A 15,485-nucleotide genomic window follows, 5' to 3' on the forward strand; every position below is an offset into this window, starting at 1 on the left:
AAGTGAAAAAGGAAGAAGATCTTACAACAGCCATATAGACACCACAAATTTTTCCTGTCTTTTGGTACCTAGATGCAGGTCCTGGGGAGACTCTACAGATAAGTTTCTCTATAATGCACATTGAATGACACCATATTTTGGACTACTACCCATATTTTGGACAACTGTGACTATCTTTTGTATTGGTGTTTTAATTTCTGTGGCATGTGCATTTACAAGGAAAAGATGGTATTTGCACACACTTGAAAAACCTAATGTCAAGCAGTGAAGAAAATGTTGAGTAATGACATCTTTTTAAGAGATTGCATCTGATAATCAATGGGACTTCTGCAGACCATCTGTACCTGGAAGCAATATGTACACATGCCTGCAGAGGCAAAAAAAAGTACAATCACAGGCCAGAGAACCATGACTAGGAGAACACAAACAATCTGGTGGAATGTGCAATAAGAAGATAAGGAAGATGGGAAGCTGCATATGGAGCTAACTTCATTGCAGCAGGTGAGGCAGGTGGTTGGTAACACAGCATTCATACAAGAGCAGTATTCCTAGACCCTGTTCTTGCTGTTCCCTGAGGATATTAAAGCATTTTCCCTCTGACTTTTTGACTAAGTAACACAGAGTTTTCTGACTTTTGTCCTAAATATATATATATATATATATATCCCTTTACAATTTCTTTTATGTTTCCATAAATTCACTGAGGAGGGACTGCATCCCTAAGCTGGCTTTGCTACTGACAAAAACTGGCAGACTCATGACCTCACAGGTTGCTTCTGTGCTAATGAAAATGACCGAATTAACTGCTAGGGACACCTAGACTAGTCCTTTTCTGTATGAGATTTACAAAGTTTATCAAGGCTTAAGTCCAATCAAAAAGAATTCTGTCATGTTTGGAATAAAGCTTGCTATCACTGTCACATAGAGCGGTGGGATATTTCATCAGCAATGCAATGTGTTGAAACTATGAACAAACATTTGAGGTTGTATTTCACAATATCCTGCACCCCATCTGCATTCGTAAACAGTATTTAAGGAGGCCTGGCTTGCTTATACTGAGACTATGTTATCTGGGGAAAAGCTGGGCTAGTGTTTACTCTTGCTAAGCACTTGTTCCCTCATGAAAAGCCTGAAATTTTAAAACTTAAACTCTTCTGAATCATCCAAATCCAAAGAAATCTCAAGAAATATTTTATTTGTCAGTCAACTTGGCAGCAGTTAAACAGCATTGAGCTCTCAGTATGAACAGCTGCAAAGCACAGACATCCTCTCCTGACATGGATCCTGGCCATTTGTTTGTTGTGATACGCCAATGTGAGAATTCACGAGTTAGGTCTCAATTGAATTTCCACTGAAGGAAATGAAAGCTGGATTTGGCAGACAGAATAACTACTTTTTGTTATTGCTGTTGTCTGTATCACCTCTGGATTTGGAAGGATGTAGTCACTGCACTGAAAAATGGAGAATATGCCAAGAAATGTGAAGAAGCCTCAGGTGTGGTTTCACTATTCAGGTCCACTCCTTTTACTTTACAGCCTTTCTCTCTTTCCACTCTTCATCAGCTGTTGAGGCCCCAATCCTGTGGGCAGCCCGCTTGCACTTTTTTGAGCGTATTTTTCACGTCTGTGTAAACACAAAAGCCTGTACTGGTGTATTCAAGTGGTCAGTCTTCACGCTGGTCACAAAGTCTTTGCAATGGGGCAATGTCCATCATATGCCCATCTCTTCCTGGAGAAGAGAAGGCTCAGGGGTGAGCCTATCGCTCTCCACAACTACCTGGAAGGAGGTTGTAGCCAGGTGGGGGTCACTCCCTTCTCTCAGGCAACCAGCAACAGGATGAGAGGACATAGTCTCAAGCTGTGCCAGAGGATGTTCAGGTCGCAAGTTAGGAGGAATTTCTTCACAGAAGGGGTGATTAGACATTGGAATGGGCTGCCCAGGGAGATGGTGGAGTCACTTTCCCTGGAGGTGTTTAAGGAAAGACTGGATGTGGTACTTAGTGCCATGTTCATGAGATGTTCAGTCACAGGCTGGATTCGATGGTCTCAGGGGTCTTTTCCAAGCTAATTTTGTGATTCCGTGCTTACCCTACGAAATGTATAAATTATAAAACTATATCTATATACATAGATATGTGTGTGCGTATGTGTGTAGTAAGCGTATTTATCACAGCACACCGACACTGAGGAAGGCAGTCCGGGCCAAAGCCGAGCTGGACTCTCAGCTCAGTTCTCGCCCTTCAGCGTGGCCCATCCGGGCAGGACGCGGCACAGCAGCCCAGCCCGGCTCCAACCGGTCCTGCACGTCCCCACAAAGCTCCCGAGGACAGCGGGAACGGGGAAGATCCAGCGCAACACCCGCAGCCGGGACAGCCCGGACCCCGCCGAGGGCTGAGCGGGCCGGGGGCGGGGCGGCGGGCGCGGCCGTGTGTCGGGAGCGCGCCCGGCGGGCGGCGGGCGGCCGCCATCTTCTCTGCGCGGCCGGCGGGAGCGCTCCCAGTGCCCCCTCCTCCGCTCCCTCCTCCTCCTGCTCCCTCCTCCCACTACGCTCAGCCGCCTCCGCCGGTCAGGAAGGGGGCGACCGGGATAACGAAGGCCGCGGGGAAGGGGGGGAAGGCGGGGGACGGGGGAGCAGCCCCGCGGGGGCGGGCGGGCCGCGGGGCGCCAGCCCGGGGGGTTCGTGCGGCCCCTCCGCTCGGCCCTGCCGGCCGGCCGGGCCCCGCTCCCCATGGGATAAGCTGTAAACATGTTCAGCTTTGAAGGGGATTTCAAAACAAGGCCCAAGGTGTCCCTCGGAGGAGCGAGTAGGAAGGTAAGGAGCGGCGCCCGCCCGTCTCTGTGTCTGTGTCGGTTCCCTCGCCCCCCGCCCTGTGCTGTCGGTGTTTTTACCGTCGGGCCTTCAGCAACGGCAGCGGCGATGACTAAGGTTTAATAGAGGGGGGAAAAAACCCTCCCCTCCCGATGATGTGTTTATCTCCGATCTCCCGGGCTCTGTGTTACAATTTTTTTGGTTTTTTTTGGGTATAATCAGGCCACACGCACACCACACACAAACGCATCGCAGGCTTGTAGTGTGGTGAGAATTGTGGGAAGCGAGGAAATGTCTCCTTGGCTCGTCCCCCCCCCCCCCCCCCGCAGGGCGATCGATCCGGGGTGTCGTGGCCGGTGGCACCTCCCGGTCTCCAGGTCTTCCAGGGGGGCAAGGACTCCTGTCATTTCCCTCCGGAGGGAATGTCTGGCGCTCAGCCGCCGGGCTGGAGGGATGTGGGACACGCACACACACACACACAAGAGCCTCTCATAACCCGAGATCCGCTGGAATTGCTGGGGGAGGTTCATCCACGTGAGCCGGGGTGGTCTCCGTCAAGTTCACATTCAGTCAGTTTTGTCGTGTGCAGGGTGAGCAGCAGTTAATTGTCAGCTGTACCAGACTATTGGATCTCCTGGTATTTATTGATGGAAAAGGAGCGGGATGGTTTATTTGGACCTTGCTGATTGGACGGGGTAGTCATATGTTTAGTCAAGCACTGAAGGGCACAGGACCGAGGAAGGAGAGGAAGGATCAAGTGTTTTTAGAAGTTGCCTGATCTGTAGGGGTCACTTTAATTCAGTGTGAAAATAAAGATCCCCATGTTGTCATTGGAGATGACTGCGGGGAACGGTAATGAGTGTTTTCGTTAGTAATTTTGAATTTTAATGGGGTAAAATCAAGTCTTAAATTTTTGTTATTGTGCCCTATAAGTGAGTTTGGTTCTTGGAAAGTTTTGACGTTTGGCAGTACAGTGAGGACGCGGGTTAAAATACTGCATTATGGGATATTAAAATCACAGTGAAGTTTGCATTTTGGTATATTGTCTTTACACAAAGAGAATGTGTAACGAAATTGTATTTAAACTGTACAGCTTTTTCTCTGATTCATCTTCTGTTTATCTTATGACATTTCTGTTCATTAGGCTACATACAGTGGCACTGTATGAGTCAAAATGCCATAAATATTCCCCAGCTGAAGTAGGAATTGGCAGAACACACCCTGGTCCTCATCTATACGCTTTAGGTACTTTGCAACCTTTGACACCGACTTGCTCATAGTGTTTCTTCCTGAAAACGTTGCTTTCTACGGAAGTAAACAACTGTCATAACGTCATCTTTTACATTTATTGATTATGAAGATTCATCAGATTTAAACCTATTGTAATTGTATGGGACTAATGGATTAATGTTATAGAGGTATAAATATCCAAGGGCAAATATTAAAAGGTAAAGGGTTAGAAACTGAAATTGGTACATAACCTTTAATTTGCAAAACAGAGGTTGTATTCCATGATCAGATTGATACTGACTGGTCTGCAGATTTCATGATTTTACATTGGTTGCTGAAGTGCTTGTGCTGCATCAATGCAAATCAGTCACACGCAGCTCTGGGCATCATGGTTGTAAGGACGTCGTGCCCTTGAAATAACTGCTTTTTTTCAGAATCTATGTACAGTACTGGTGAAATAATTTATTTAAACAGTACTAAAAATTACTTCTAAAATGCAGTTTACCTGAGCTTTTATTAAAACATCCTGCAGCAGAGATTGGCTCCCTGTGATCATGTTTCTCATGCTATGGGCTTCATTATCACAGAAGGCCGAATTGTAAAATGTTTCCCTTCAGCTTTTTGTGCATATGCTAAAACCCCCCAGATCTTTGACGAATTCACTTGCCCCCTCCCAGGTGGGGTATAATTTTGGAAAGATCCAGTTAATAGTTCCAACCCTGCACCTCTGCCAGGCTTTTGGTGGTTAGCTGGGTACTTAGCGCTGCCTGCTGTGATTCCTTTGCTGGAATAAAACACAACTCGGAAATAATGGTGGCATCTGTATGCAGGCTGGTCAAAGCTGAGGAAAACTCTCTGCCCAAATTGGGGAAGTTTCCCAAATTGGTTTTGCACTGGTTCACCTGCATTAGCAAACCCCTCTCAGCACCAAGCAGGGCCACCCCTTTGAGGAGCCAGTCAGTGCTAAAGGTGCCAGTGGGGTGCGATGAGAATACAACTGCACCAAAACAGTGATCAGCAAAACTGACCATTAGAAGTGTGGCTTTGCTGGTGTAACTTCAGCTGCAAACAGTAACTGTGTTGGTCATGGCTCGCACGTGCTGACACCTGGCTGACACTGCCATGTGTATTTGTGGCATTTCCTTAGGCCTCACAAGGGGCTGATGTCAGTAAATTCTGTCAGTATAGGCACAAGGATAAAAATATAACTGGGGACCTGTGGCACTGTGGTAGTTAGAGAGGTAGTGCATCTAGTGTGGCTTCTCGTCACTAACTTTTATCGCAGTTTTGAATTACAGATCCAGAGCTTCAGGTCTGTTTTCCACTGTTTACATCCTGTGTTCATGTGTGTTGTGATGGTCGAATTGTGGATCAATCCACCCAAATGTTTTGCCAAAAAAAGTAGTTTTTAAGTATCGCTTTTTTTTTTTCTAGTCCTGGGTTGAAAATTAATGTTCTCAAAATGACTATCGTTGTGACTGATTCTTTAAGAATGTTATTGTAGCATTATAATATTGCATTGTACATAAATATGAAAATACACATGCTATTGCCAGTATTTGGACATTTCCCTCCATACTTATTTTCAGAAATCTGCTGATTCATTTGGACTATTAGAACTGGTGTGTATATATATATATATTTATATATATATATGTGTGTTAAGGTGTAGATACAATGTTTTATTTACAATGTGATAAGTTAATTTTAGTGGTTCTTTTATTATTTATTTACTTTCATTTTTAGGGTGGCTTATTGTCATCTTCAAAACATGGTTCTCTGCTTTATGAGGCTCTTCAAAAGATAATTTGAGCTTTAGGGTCATTGTAACTGGCAAAACATACTGTTTTACTTCTGAAGTCAAGTAGTTCCCAAAAGTGAATACTGTTATTGGAGTTCAATACGGGAATGTCTTGAATTACTAATGGACGTTTTGTACAGGGCAGTAATTGTGCCTGAGAGGCTGTGGCTGCTGAGTGTCTGTGGTGTGTTAGGCACACAGGGAGCTGTGCCTGAAGAGTTGGCTTGGGGTGCAGTTCAGAATGGACAAACCCAACCCAACTGTGCAGGGGACTGGAACAGATGGTCCTTCACCTGGGTGGTTCCCGGCCCATCCTTTGTGTCCGGTGTAGTGAACGTATTTCTGCAAGGGGAGTGTCACTGTGCCTTCTGGTGGCACCTGGCAGGTTTCACTGGTTTTACCATGAACTTGGACTTTCGGTGTCATAGACCAAAATTGGTTTAACCAATTGATTTGGTACAGTCAGGCCTGGTGTTCCTTTATTAATGTTATCAGAATTGAGGCAGCAGTCCCTTAGTGCATCCATGCAGGGGGATCCCCAAGGGATATTCAAGAGGCTCTGTAATTCCACATAATTTACATTGTGAAATATATTTAATGACATCTTGTAGGTCTTTAACAGAAAAAATGGTTAAAAGAATATTAATAAGACAAATTTATGGTATCACTTGAGATATCTAAACCACACTTTTATAAATTCCAAGACAGTTTAAAATAGAGGATTTTTAAATTATAATACATTATGGGATGATTTTTAAAAAAATCTCCTTTTTCAGAATTTGTAATACAGATAAGTTAGCACTATCTTGAAAGTGAAACCAACTTCATTGAGTTTGTGTTTTGGTTTTTTTTTTTTTTTTTATGAAACACATGGAAGCTTACTAATGAGCAAATAGTGATGACTCCATCTGTATTTTAAAATATGAACATTTTTAATAATCAAACATCTTCAATTTACGAAGTTTGTTTATATTTTATTCTAGTAGCTACTGCTGCATTTTCTTAAATTAGGAGCATAACACTAAGCATTAGATTCCTGTGTATTTTTCCCCTGCTCTCAATTGAAGTGCAGACGTACAACTCCAGAAGTACCTTGTTTGCTCTTTGTTGTCTGTATTCTACACATAAAGTAGCTTCTCATGGAATAAAAATGTTTTAAAACCAATAGGCTGTAAGATTGCCAGGGTATGAAAAGATCTGCCAAGGCTGGGATTGCTTATCATGGTAGATGTCTGTAGGGTATGAACAATAATGGGGCAAAGTTAAAAACCAGTTTTGTTTCTCTCTTACTGGCTGAGGAAAATTGTTAATAATTTCAGGAAGGAAGAATTAGTACTTTGTAATAACTTATTTGAACCTACACCATGTCACAATGGAACTGAAATGCTAGTGATTTATAGTGCAGGAGTTCTAGACTACAGTTACAAATTCACTGATTATTTTTGAGTGGTGGGGAAGAATTGCACTGCTTTGCTCCCTAAAACCTTTGCCCCTCAAAGCACATGGCGTAGATCCTTATGCAGGTACCGACCTCATTCTGAGTCAGAACATGTCAAGAACATGGAATTGTCAAAGCCTGAATCTTGAAACGCTCTTTGAATCTCACATCTGTGCTGTGGCAGTATGAGGAGATGATCATGTTGTAAAATAATGACTCTGACATTAGGAAACTGTATAGTTAATGCATATTAGATTCTTGGGGATTTTTTTCCTCTCATTTTAAATTCTCATTTGAAAGGAAGCTCCTAAAGATGCAGTTGTAGTTAGCTGACAGCAGTGATTGTGCTGCTGTTTTCAGTTATCTGTTACTTTTTCATATCCAAAACTAAAATTTCTGGTTTTATAAATACATTTTTTCACTGTTCGTTGCTGAGAAGATGAAAAGTCATAGAATGGTTTGGGTTGGAAGGGACCTTAAAGATCACTGAGTTCCAACCCCCTTGTCATGGGCAGGGACACTTTCCTCTAGAAGTCACTCAACTACAACTACGTGTTCAATACACACCTTGAAAACCATAGGAGAGACAAACTGAGTGTAAATGTAAAAACAACTTGGTTGCATTTCATTTGGCTTCTGGAGCCTCCAGTCAAGTCCTGGTTCCACTGTGTGTGTCTTTTTAGGTACCACGATAGAAGTGGTTCCAGATCCTCCGGACATCCTACAGTACAATTTCAGCCAAAATGCTGAGATGTTTTCTAGCAAACACTGGGACAGTTATTCTGGTGAGGCCAGGTTTTCCCTGGCCAAATGCCTCCTGCTGGGTGTAGTTCAAAACATCTTCTGGAAGATGGTCTTCTCTACATATAAACTTATATCTGGTTATTTACATCATGATTAAGGAGAGTCACAAACCGTTTCAAAGCAGAATTCTTCAAGCTGCTGAGCTTGTTTTACTTAGGCATGTTCAATGGAATTTAAATTGTTGAGGTCCAGTTGAAGACATTGTAAGTCTTTTAAAGTGCAAATTTCTTTTATTATTCAGAAAAAAAAACAATTGGAGTTTATTTTATCTAAAATAATTTTGGGAAATAGAAACATTGTTGAGAAGGTGGGGAACATCTCCTGGTTTCCACATTTATTCTCTACAAATTTGTTTGACTTATTAAATACTTACGTTGAAAGGAATTTTATTCCATAAATTGCTTAGGTCAGTTCATTTACTTTGAGAGTTGTCACTTTTTGTTATGTGGTTCAAAATAAATTCATGTTCCTCATTTTGTAGATGTAAACCATACAAATTTTTATAATTGTCCCCAAAAATTAAAAGATCAAGTGCTTATTTGTTTTTCCAAGTAAATTTCATAAAAAGTCATGCCTTGTACTTTACATGAGCTATTGTAATGCGGAATAGAAAGCATTCTCAACTAATTAACTAAAATAAATTTTGGTTGTTACAAATAAACGTCACCCGCTTATTAATAATATTTTTTGCTTCAGTGTGTTATTGTTAATTTTTTTTAAATGTGCTCAGTGCGTAGCCAGTACCTGAAAATAATTTTCAGTTTCGTCTTTGTATTTGGCATATTTAGGTTTTAAATTTATTTCCTTGGAGCTGTTTATTTGCTTGATTAACATGGCTGTTCAGAATTGTTCAATTTCAGAATTTAAAAGAGTCAACAAATGCCAGAACTGTTTGAAAAGATTTAATTATGTACACGTTTTGTTTTTCTGAACCTCTACTTTAAGCCAAGAGGGCTGAAAGTTTATCCCTCCCAAGGCAAAGTGCTAAAATGCAGGATGAAAAGAATAATTGGTATATTTGTGCACCTTACTCAGTCTTTGTCTAGGATATGTAAAAACTAAGAGTTCTGTAAGCGTGTTTTTGCAAACAAAGAGTGTGTTTCAGCAAAACAAGGACAAGAAAACAGTTTTAGTTCAGTTCTTTTTCATTATGGATTTAATTGTTGTTCTCGTAGCACCGACATTGACATTGTTACATATGTGATTGTTCTCATCAGCTGCTCTGTAACAGCAGTGGTGCCACTCTGAACTTTGTGGTAATGAATAGTAGAGCACGTAGCAGTTCTGTCCTGATGTGCAAAGTAACATTTCAAATGTTACTTTAAATTTCTTTGGTGGCAGTAACAAGTTTTCCTTTTCTGTATACTGCCCTCCATCTGCTTCCTTGTTTTCATCTCTTTTCCCCTTCTGTCTTAACCTTTGAGTCATCATCTGTAATCCCACATTGTGTTTTGCTGTCACATACTGTTTCTCTGCTTTCTTGTTTCTTTGTGTGATGCCTCACATATTTGGTGTAGAACATTTCTCAGATTGGGCTTTTCATGGTCCTGCACCTTGTGTGGGAGTGCCTGAGGTTGGTTGTCTTTACCAGTATCTTCTGTTGGACAAAGCAGCAGGTGGGAAAGGGACTGCTAGAAATGCACTAAACATTTCCTGAAAGTCACCGACAGTGTATTCCCTGCTCTGCGCTGGGGAGGAGAAGCTCCTCAAGGAAGAAGACATCATAAAAAGTGTAAGGACTGTGATTTATTAAGTGGCTTTTCACTCCTTTTGAATTAAGGTTGAAGGAGTCAAGACAGGCTCGTGCTTCGTTTACGCTAAATTGTCAGCATGCCTACCTTGATAGGTAGATACCTGATGTAGACTCCAAACCTGATGTAGACTCTCTGGCTGTCATCTGCTGGTCTGGCAGGTGAAGAAAGAAGATGGCATGACCACCTCAGGAGCGAGGCAAGGCAGGTGGGGAGTAGGAGTGAGCTGGGTGTGACCTTTGGGGCTTGTGTCAGACCATCTCCTTCCATGAGGAGCTCTGGCTGTTGACAGGCAGGAAGAGGTGCTGGAGCAGTGGCCGTAGCCGGCAGCAGTCAGTGACTGGTCGGGTGGGAGTTGTCAAACGTGCACCACTCACCTCAACGCTGTTGTCATTCTCAACCAACCACAGAGCAGCAGCTACTGAGTTTGGCTCTTTTCCGCAGTGCTGGTTGTTAAGGGGGAATTGAGGGAAGATTTCAGAGCAGACTGTGCAGTTAGCTGTCGGAAGAAATAATTTTGTTAGAATGCCCCTTGTAGGTGAAGAAGATTGTTTCGCAGTTCTTCTCATCTCTTTCCCACAGCAGCTTTATTTTCTGTTGCACATATACTGTTACTTTTTAATTTCCAAGAGACACTGTATTCCAGTGTGGTTTAATAACTCCAAAGGAGATATATTTCTTTTGGATTTAATTTAAATATAATCTTTATCCATAGTTAAGGTATGTGTGTGTCTTGAGAACAAGAACAATGGCATTATTTGACCCATAATAGTTCTTTAAAGGTGGGATTTACTTACCTGAATGTTTTATTGTCTTTGGACAGTTCCTGTATTGCATTTAATTTATACTTTACCAACTTGATATTCTTCTTTACAAGTACTCAAAGCAAGTATGTGACTGACTGAAAACTTGAACTTTTGCTGTTTTTTAAGAGTGTGTTGTTTTAAAGAGTGCTTTCTTCAAAGAGACCCAGTTCCTGATCAGTGCAAAGCTGGTGATGCACTCAGTGAGCATATCCTGTCCTGTTATATTTTCCTTGTTCTTCAAATGCTTTAAAATTATTTGTTTCTGATAAGCCCTCTGGCCACTTATTTTCCTTTATCTGCCAATCACTTGCATTTACTGGGTTGGTTTGGGGTGTTTTGTACCACTCTCTTCTCCACTTATGTGCAGGAATTTGTCTTCCTTTCTCTGTGTGTTGTTCTGCTTTTTCTTTCAGTTCTCTCTTTACCTCGTGCTGCTGCAGAACGATCACTTCTAAATAGGGACACTTTACTAACAACTTTATTGCCTTGGATATCAGCTGTTGAGAAAGTCCTGAAGCTATTTCTTAGTTTAGTAGGTTATTTTATCTTTGTGTGTGTGAGGTCAGACACTCTTGCTTCATGTTGCCAAGCAGACCTGGTGCCTTTCCTGCTGCTTGAGTGGAGATACATCATCTCATGTATGGATTTTGGTATGATTTGTTTATACTGGGTTTAACACATGGAAAAAACTCTATCTTTAGAGGGCAATAGCTGCAGTTAGTGGTGTCTTTGGCCAGAAATACCATCTTTAGAGGAAAATATGGTTAACCGTCTTTTGGGATTTTTTCCTTAGGCTTGCTCCAGTAAATGATCTGAGATACAAACCCAACTTCAAATTCCTTTTTTTAATTTGTGTTTTTCACTCTCTCAGTGGTCTGTGTTATGAGTATTTGCTATCCTGAAGAATCTAAGAGAATCTTGACTTTGCTTTCTCTGCATCAGCTAAAAAGAAATGCAGAAGACTTTTGCCCTCATTTTTTGTAACTGCTGGTAGACATTGAAAGCATTCCAGCACAGTTGTTTCAGATGTGGTTCAGTATTTTATAAACATTTGTTTACCAACTTCAAATTGATTTTTATGTATTCAAATAAAACACATTTTTCAAGGCTAATAAGGGCATAGGGAGAAAGAGAAAGTAATTGTATGTGTCACAGTGGCAAAAAAAAAAAATACTTTCCATAAATCTATTATGTGTTTTTGTCTGGATTTGGGAAGGTTCCGTGGTACTTTCAGCTCGTGTTTGCAGTGGGAGCTGAACGCTCTTCATCAAAATCAAATTATTTTTTACATTTTCTTGGAAGTTACACAGAACCATCCAGTGAGAGATTCTTGCAGATAAAGCTTTGTTGATATGTTGTAATATAAGTGTACTGGTTTAAGATTATGGTTTAAAAGCTAATGCACAGGTTTTCTATTGTAATAGTATTGTTCTTTAAGGCCTCATGAATACTTAAACATTCTTTTCTTTTTCGCTGTTGGAGAGGTCGCTGTCCTGAAAGTTTCAGTTTCTCTCTTAATTTGAGTGAAGAGTTCGCAATTTTAAAAGAAAAAAATCCTGCCATTTATGCTATGTGTCTCTCTTGACATCTTTCCTGGACAAGTTTCGAGGAAGAGGATAAGTAAATATAAAAGCTTCATGCTTTTGTGCAGGTTAGACAAAAGCATGGGGCCTTGGGGCAGGATGGGACTGCTTTGAACATGCCACGACTTGCTGTGGGCACCCGGGCACGCTCCAGGCAAGGAAAACACGCAGACATTTGGTACTGTCTGGTGGGATTGGGACCTTACTTTGTCATCTCTAAATAGGTGAGGTTTGCTGAGGTTTTTGGGATGCTGAGAACACAAACCTGGCCGGAGATCAGTACAGTCTGCTGCTGTTTGCATGTCCCTTTTTGTAAGGGCAGAGCTTCCCTCCATCACTCTTCTTTTGAGAGGGCTGCATTTCGTGTTTGTAAGCAAGGGAAATGATTAACACCTACTTTTCTCCAGTGTTTTATGTATTATGAACAATCCCTGAAGTAAAGTCTACATTAAATGGCGTGAAGGCACCTGAATCGTGTTTGAATGAAAATGTGAAAGTGTCTGTGTTTGTGTCTTACAGGAAGAAAAGGCTTCTCTCCTGCATCGGACTCAGGAAGAAAGGAGAAAACGAGAGGTAAAGTAGCCTGTAAGCGTTTGCCTGCCCACTGGAGTTTAGTTGGATGTAACATTTGCAGTGCAAAGTTCTTCTGCTGCAGTTCATCCTTAGTTCAGGAATGTTTTGTTTCAGTTCGCAAGTTCTGTATAGTCTTCCAGCATGCTTCAGTTGGCAAAAGTTTGACTGCTTTTAAGATGTTTGGTAGGAGTGATTTTCATCTCAAGAGAAGGCAGTTAAGCATGCACAGGGTGCAGAGGGAATTTCCCCCTTTATTTTGGTGCTTATTTGATCTAGTGTTCCTTGAGAAAATATAGGTATTTGGCTATTGAGTTACAGTTTTTACCTTGTCCATAATCTGTTATGGTGGATTGGTCTCAGCAAACTGTCTTCTACTCCTGGTTCTGCTGTGGTTTCTTGGATGACCTTCAGTAGTTCACTTCTCTAGCGTTTGCCTCAGTTCTGTGAAGGTAAAATCAGAACAGTGATTCCTGAATGCATCCTAAAGTGCTTTGAAATCACCTGATACTTAGGGAGCAGCAAAGCTGTTGTGTGAAATTTTAGGCAACCTTAATACTGGTTTCTGATGGAAGCCTACTGCTGTGGATAATTCAGTCTGAAATAATGCAGAGGAGGAATAGACATTGAAAGGAAAAAACAAAAATCAGTATTATGGCATTAAAGTGAATTTTGTCATTGTCCCCTCCTCCCAGAAGTGAGTTTAAAAAGTTTTAGTGTTAAAAATTATTTAAAAAGTATAACTACACAGGTTTCATGCTCATGAAGTAAAAGCTGTTTGGCCCTTAAAGGTGTGTTTGACCCTTTCTAGTTCTGCAATGGCTCCTCAGTTTCCAAGCACAGTTAACTGCTTTTTTTTCCTTCCCAACATGGGTGTGTAATTATGGACCAAGTTTAAGTATGAAACTACTAGGATTTCACCAGCTAGTCCAGAATTCTGTGTTGTACATCAAACTTATGACCAATGAGTCTTCACCAACGTGTGTAAAAGTCTTTATGGTTCACAAATTTTTTTCCATACATCAGAGTAACCCGTTCAGTCGCTTAATTCTGTCTTCTGCAAAGCTGATGCAGAGTCATCTGTATTTGTACACATTGTACACATGTGCACACAACGATTTTCTGTGGCACATTCTCACAAAATGAATGACTCCTCTGAGGATAAAATCAGTTATGGATTTTTAAAAACTGCTTGTAGCAGAATCTTAGCAGTGACCTCAGATTTAAACCCTTTGCGATTACGGGTCGCTAATTGACAATTATGTATTCTGAGATAAAACCCATACCTAGAGAAGGGGAGAACATGTCTGTGTTTTAGTTGAACCTTACATTATGGTTGTGAAGAGACACTGCCTTGCTGTAATGGAAACTCTCTCCTGATTGCACTTTTACTCTAGATACTTGGGAGAGAAAAATACCTTTTGGCCTATCAAAATTTTGATTTTGGTCCATGCTTTGCATTTAATTACAGTCTCCAAGGATATGCTTGTGCAGAGAAGTTGCTTTAGGAACCAGGGTTTCCAAGAAATACTAAATAGACCTTGAATAGCAATTTTGTCTGGTATTTCTCAGTCACTTCAGGTTATGTTCTTAAGTTGGATGTGTCTTTATGGGATAGTAAATTAGAAATCAAGGGTTTGTGAGCTGAAAGTTTGTGTGAACTTTTGTAAGTGCATTTTAATGAAATTTAGGGAAACATCTCTGTGATTTGTTTTCCTTGGTGGCCCTCAGAATTATAGGATTATTGTAGTTCAGGGACTGATTGTGTTAAAGGTTCTCATTTTAAAGCAGGCTTCTCAGTACTTTTCCTTCCTCAACCACTGCTTTGTAGCTCTGGGTTCATGAGCAACTATTTACTTCCTTCTTTTATCCCCTAAGGATCTCTATGGACATAGTTAGAAACATAATTACAGAAGCCACTTCCTGTAGATATTTACTGTGATGGGATATGCTGAGGGTGCTGTCAGGGAACCCTTGGGGTGCTCTTTCCATTGCACCTCAAGCAAGCTGGCTTTCAGCTCCTGAGAAAGTGAGACATTGTAAAGGAATGATTTTACCTACTCCTTCCAGCTACTGAGGAAGACACATCATAAAAGTACTCACTTGATATGGTTGGTTTGAAGAAGAGAATAACAATTTTTATTAATTTCCATATTGTGCTCCTGAGCTTAAAGCTTTAAGCCTTATTTTCCTTTTGAGAGAGGTACTGTCTCCAAGTAACTGTGTTTTGTTTTGGTTTGTTTTTTTCCCTCACATCTTAACTGTGCCAGCATTATAATAATTTTATGCTATTGGAATGAAAACAAATAAGTGGGTCTTCAGTGTTAGCTGATCAATGCAGAAGGAGGAAAGCTGTCACAGAATTTGATGAATTCTGCAACATTCTTCAACATAGTGTTAAAACTTTGTCTTATACATTAATAATAAAGTGATACAAAATAATAAGATGGTTTTTTTTTACTATTATAGTATTACATACAGAGTATGAACAATTCTTTTGAAATATCTCAGTGGTAAATTTGCCCGTAAAAACTTAAAAAGCATTCTCACTGATCTATGTGTATTGGGTACAAATATTAAAAGACTTTATTTAACTAGTGATTGCTGCTTAATTTTCATTAAAAAAAATCATTTTGAATACAGATATGTTTGATAAAATGGTAGAAATTAGAGTCAGTCCCACAATGTTGATTT

At 40.9% G+C, this 15,485-nt stretch overlaps 1 protein-coding gene across 1 annotated transcript in view; it reads left to right on the forward strand.

Annotated features, from left to right (window-relative positions):
* The first annotated feature begins 2,670 nt into the window (after positions 1-2,670).
* UBE3C (ubiquitin protein ligase E3C) overlaps positions 2,671-15,485 on the forward strand; it is a 72,802-nt gene continuing 59,987 nt past the window's right edge. The window contains exons 1-2 of the mRNA XM_027879795.1: positions 2,671-2,811; positions 12,741-12,794. Of these exons, the coding sequence (XP_027735596.1) occupies positions 2,746-2,811; positions 12,741-12,794 (120 nt within the window). The 5' untranslated portion in view covers positions 2,671-2,745. The remainder of the gene's footprint in view (positions 2,812-12,740; positions 12,795-15,485) is intronic.

This window comes from Empidonax traillii, unplaced genomic scaffold (genome assembly GCF_003031625.1).
Source record: "Empidonax traillii isolate 1590-97213 ecotype Southwest subspecies unplaced genomic scaffold, ASM303162v1 scaffold58:size1836614, whole genome shotgun sequence".
Classification (NCBI taxonomy): Eukaryota; Metazoa; Chordata; class Aves; order Passeriformes; family Tyrannidae; genus Empidonax; species Empidonax traillii.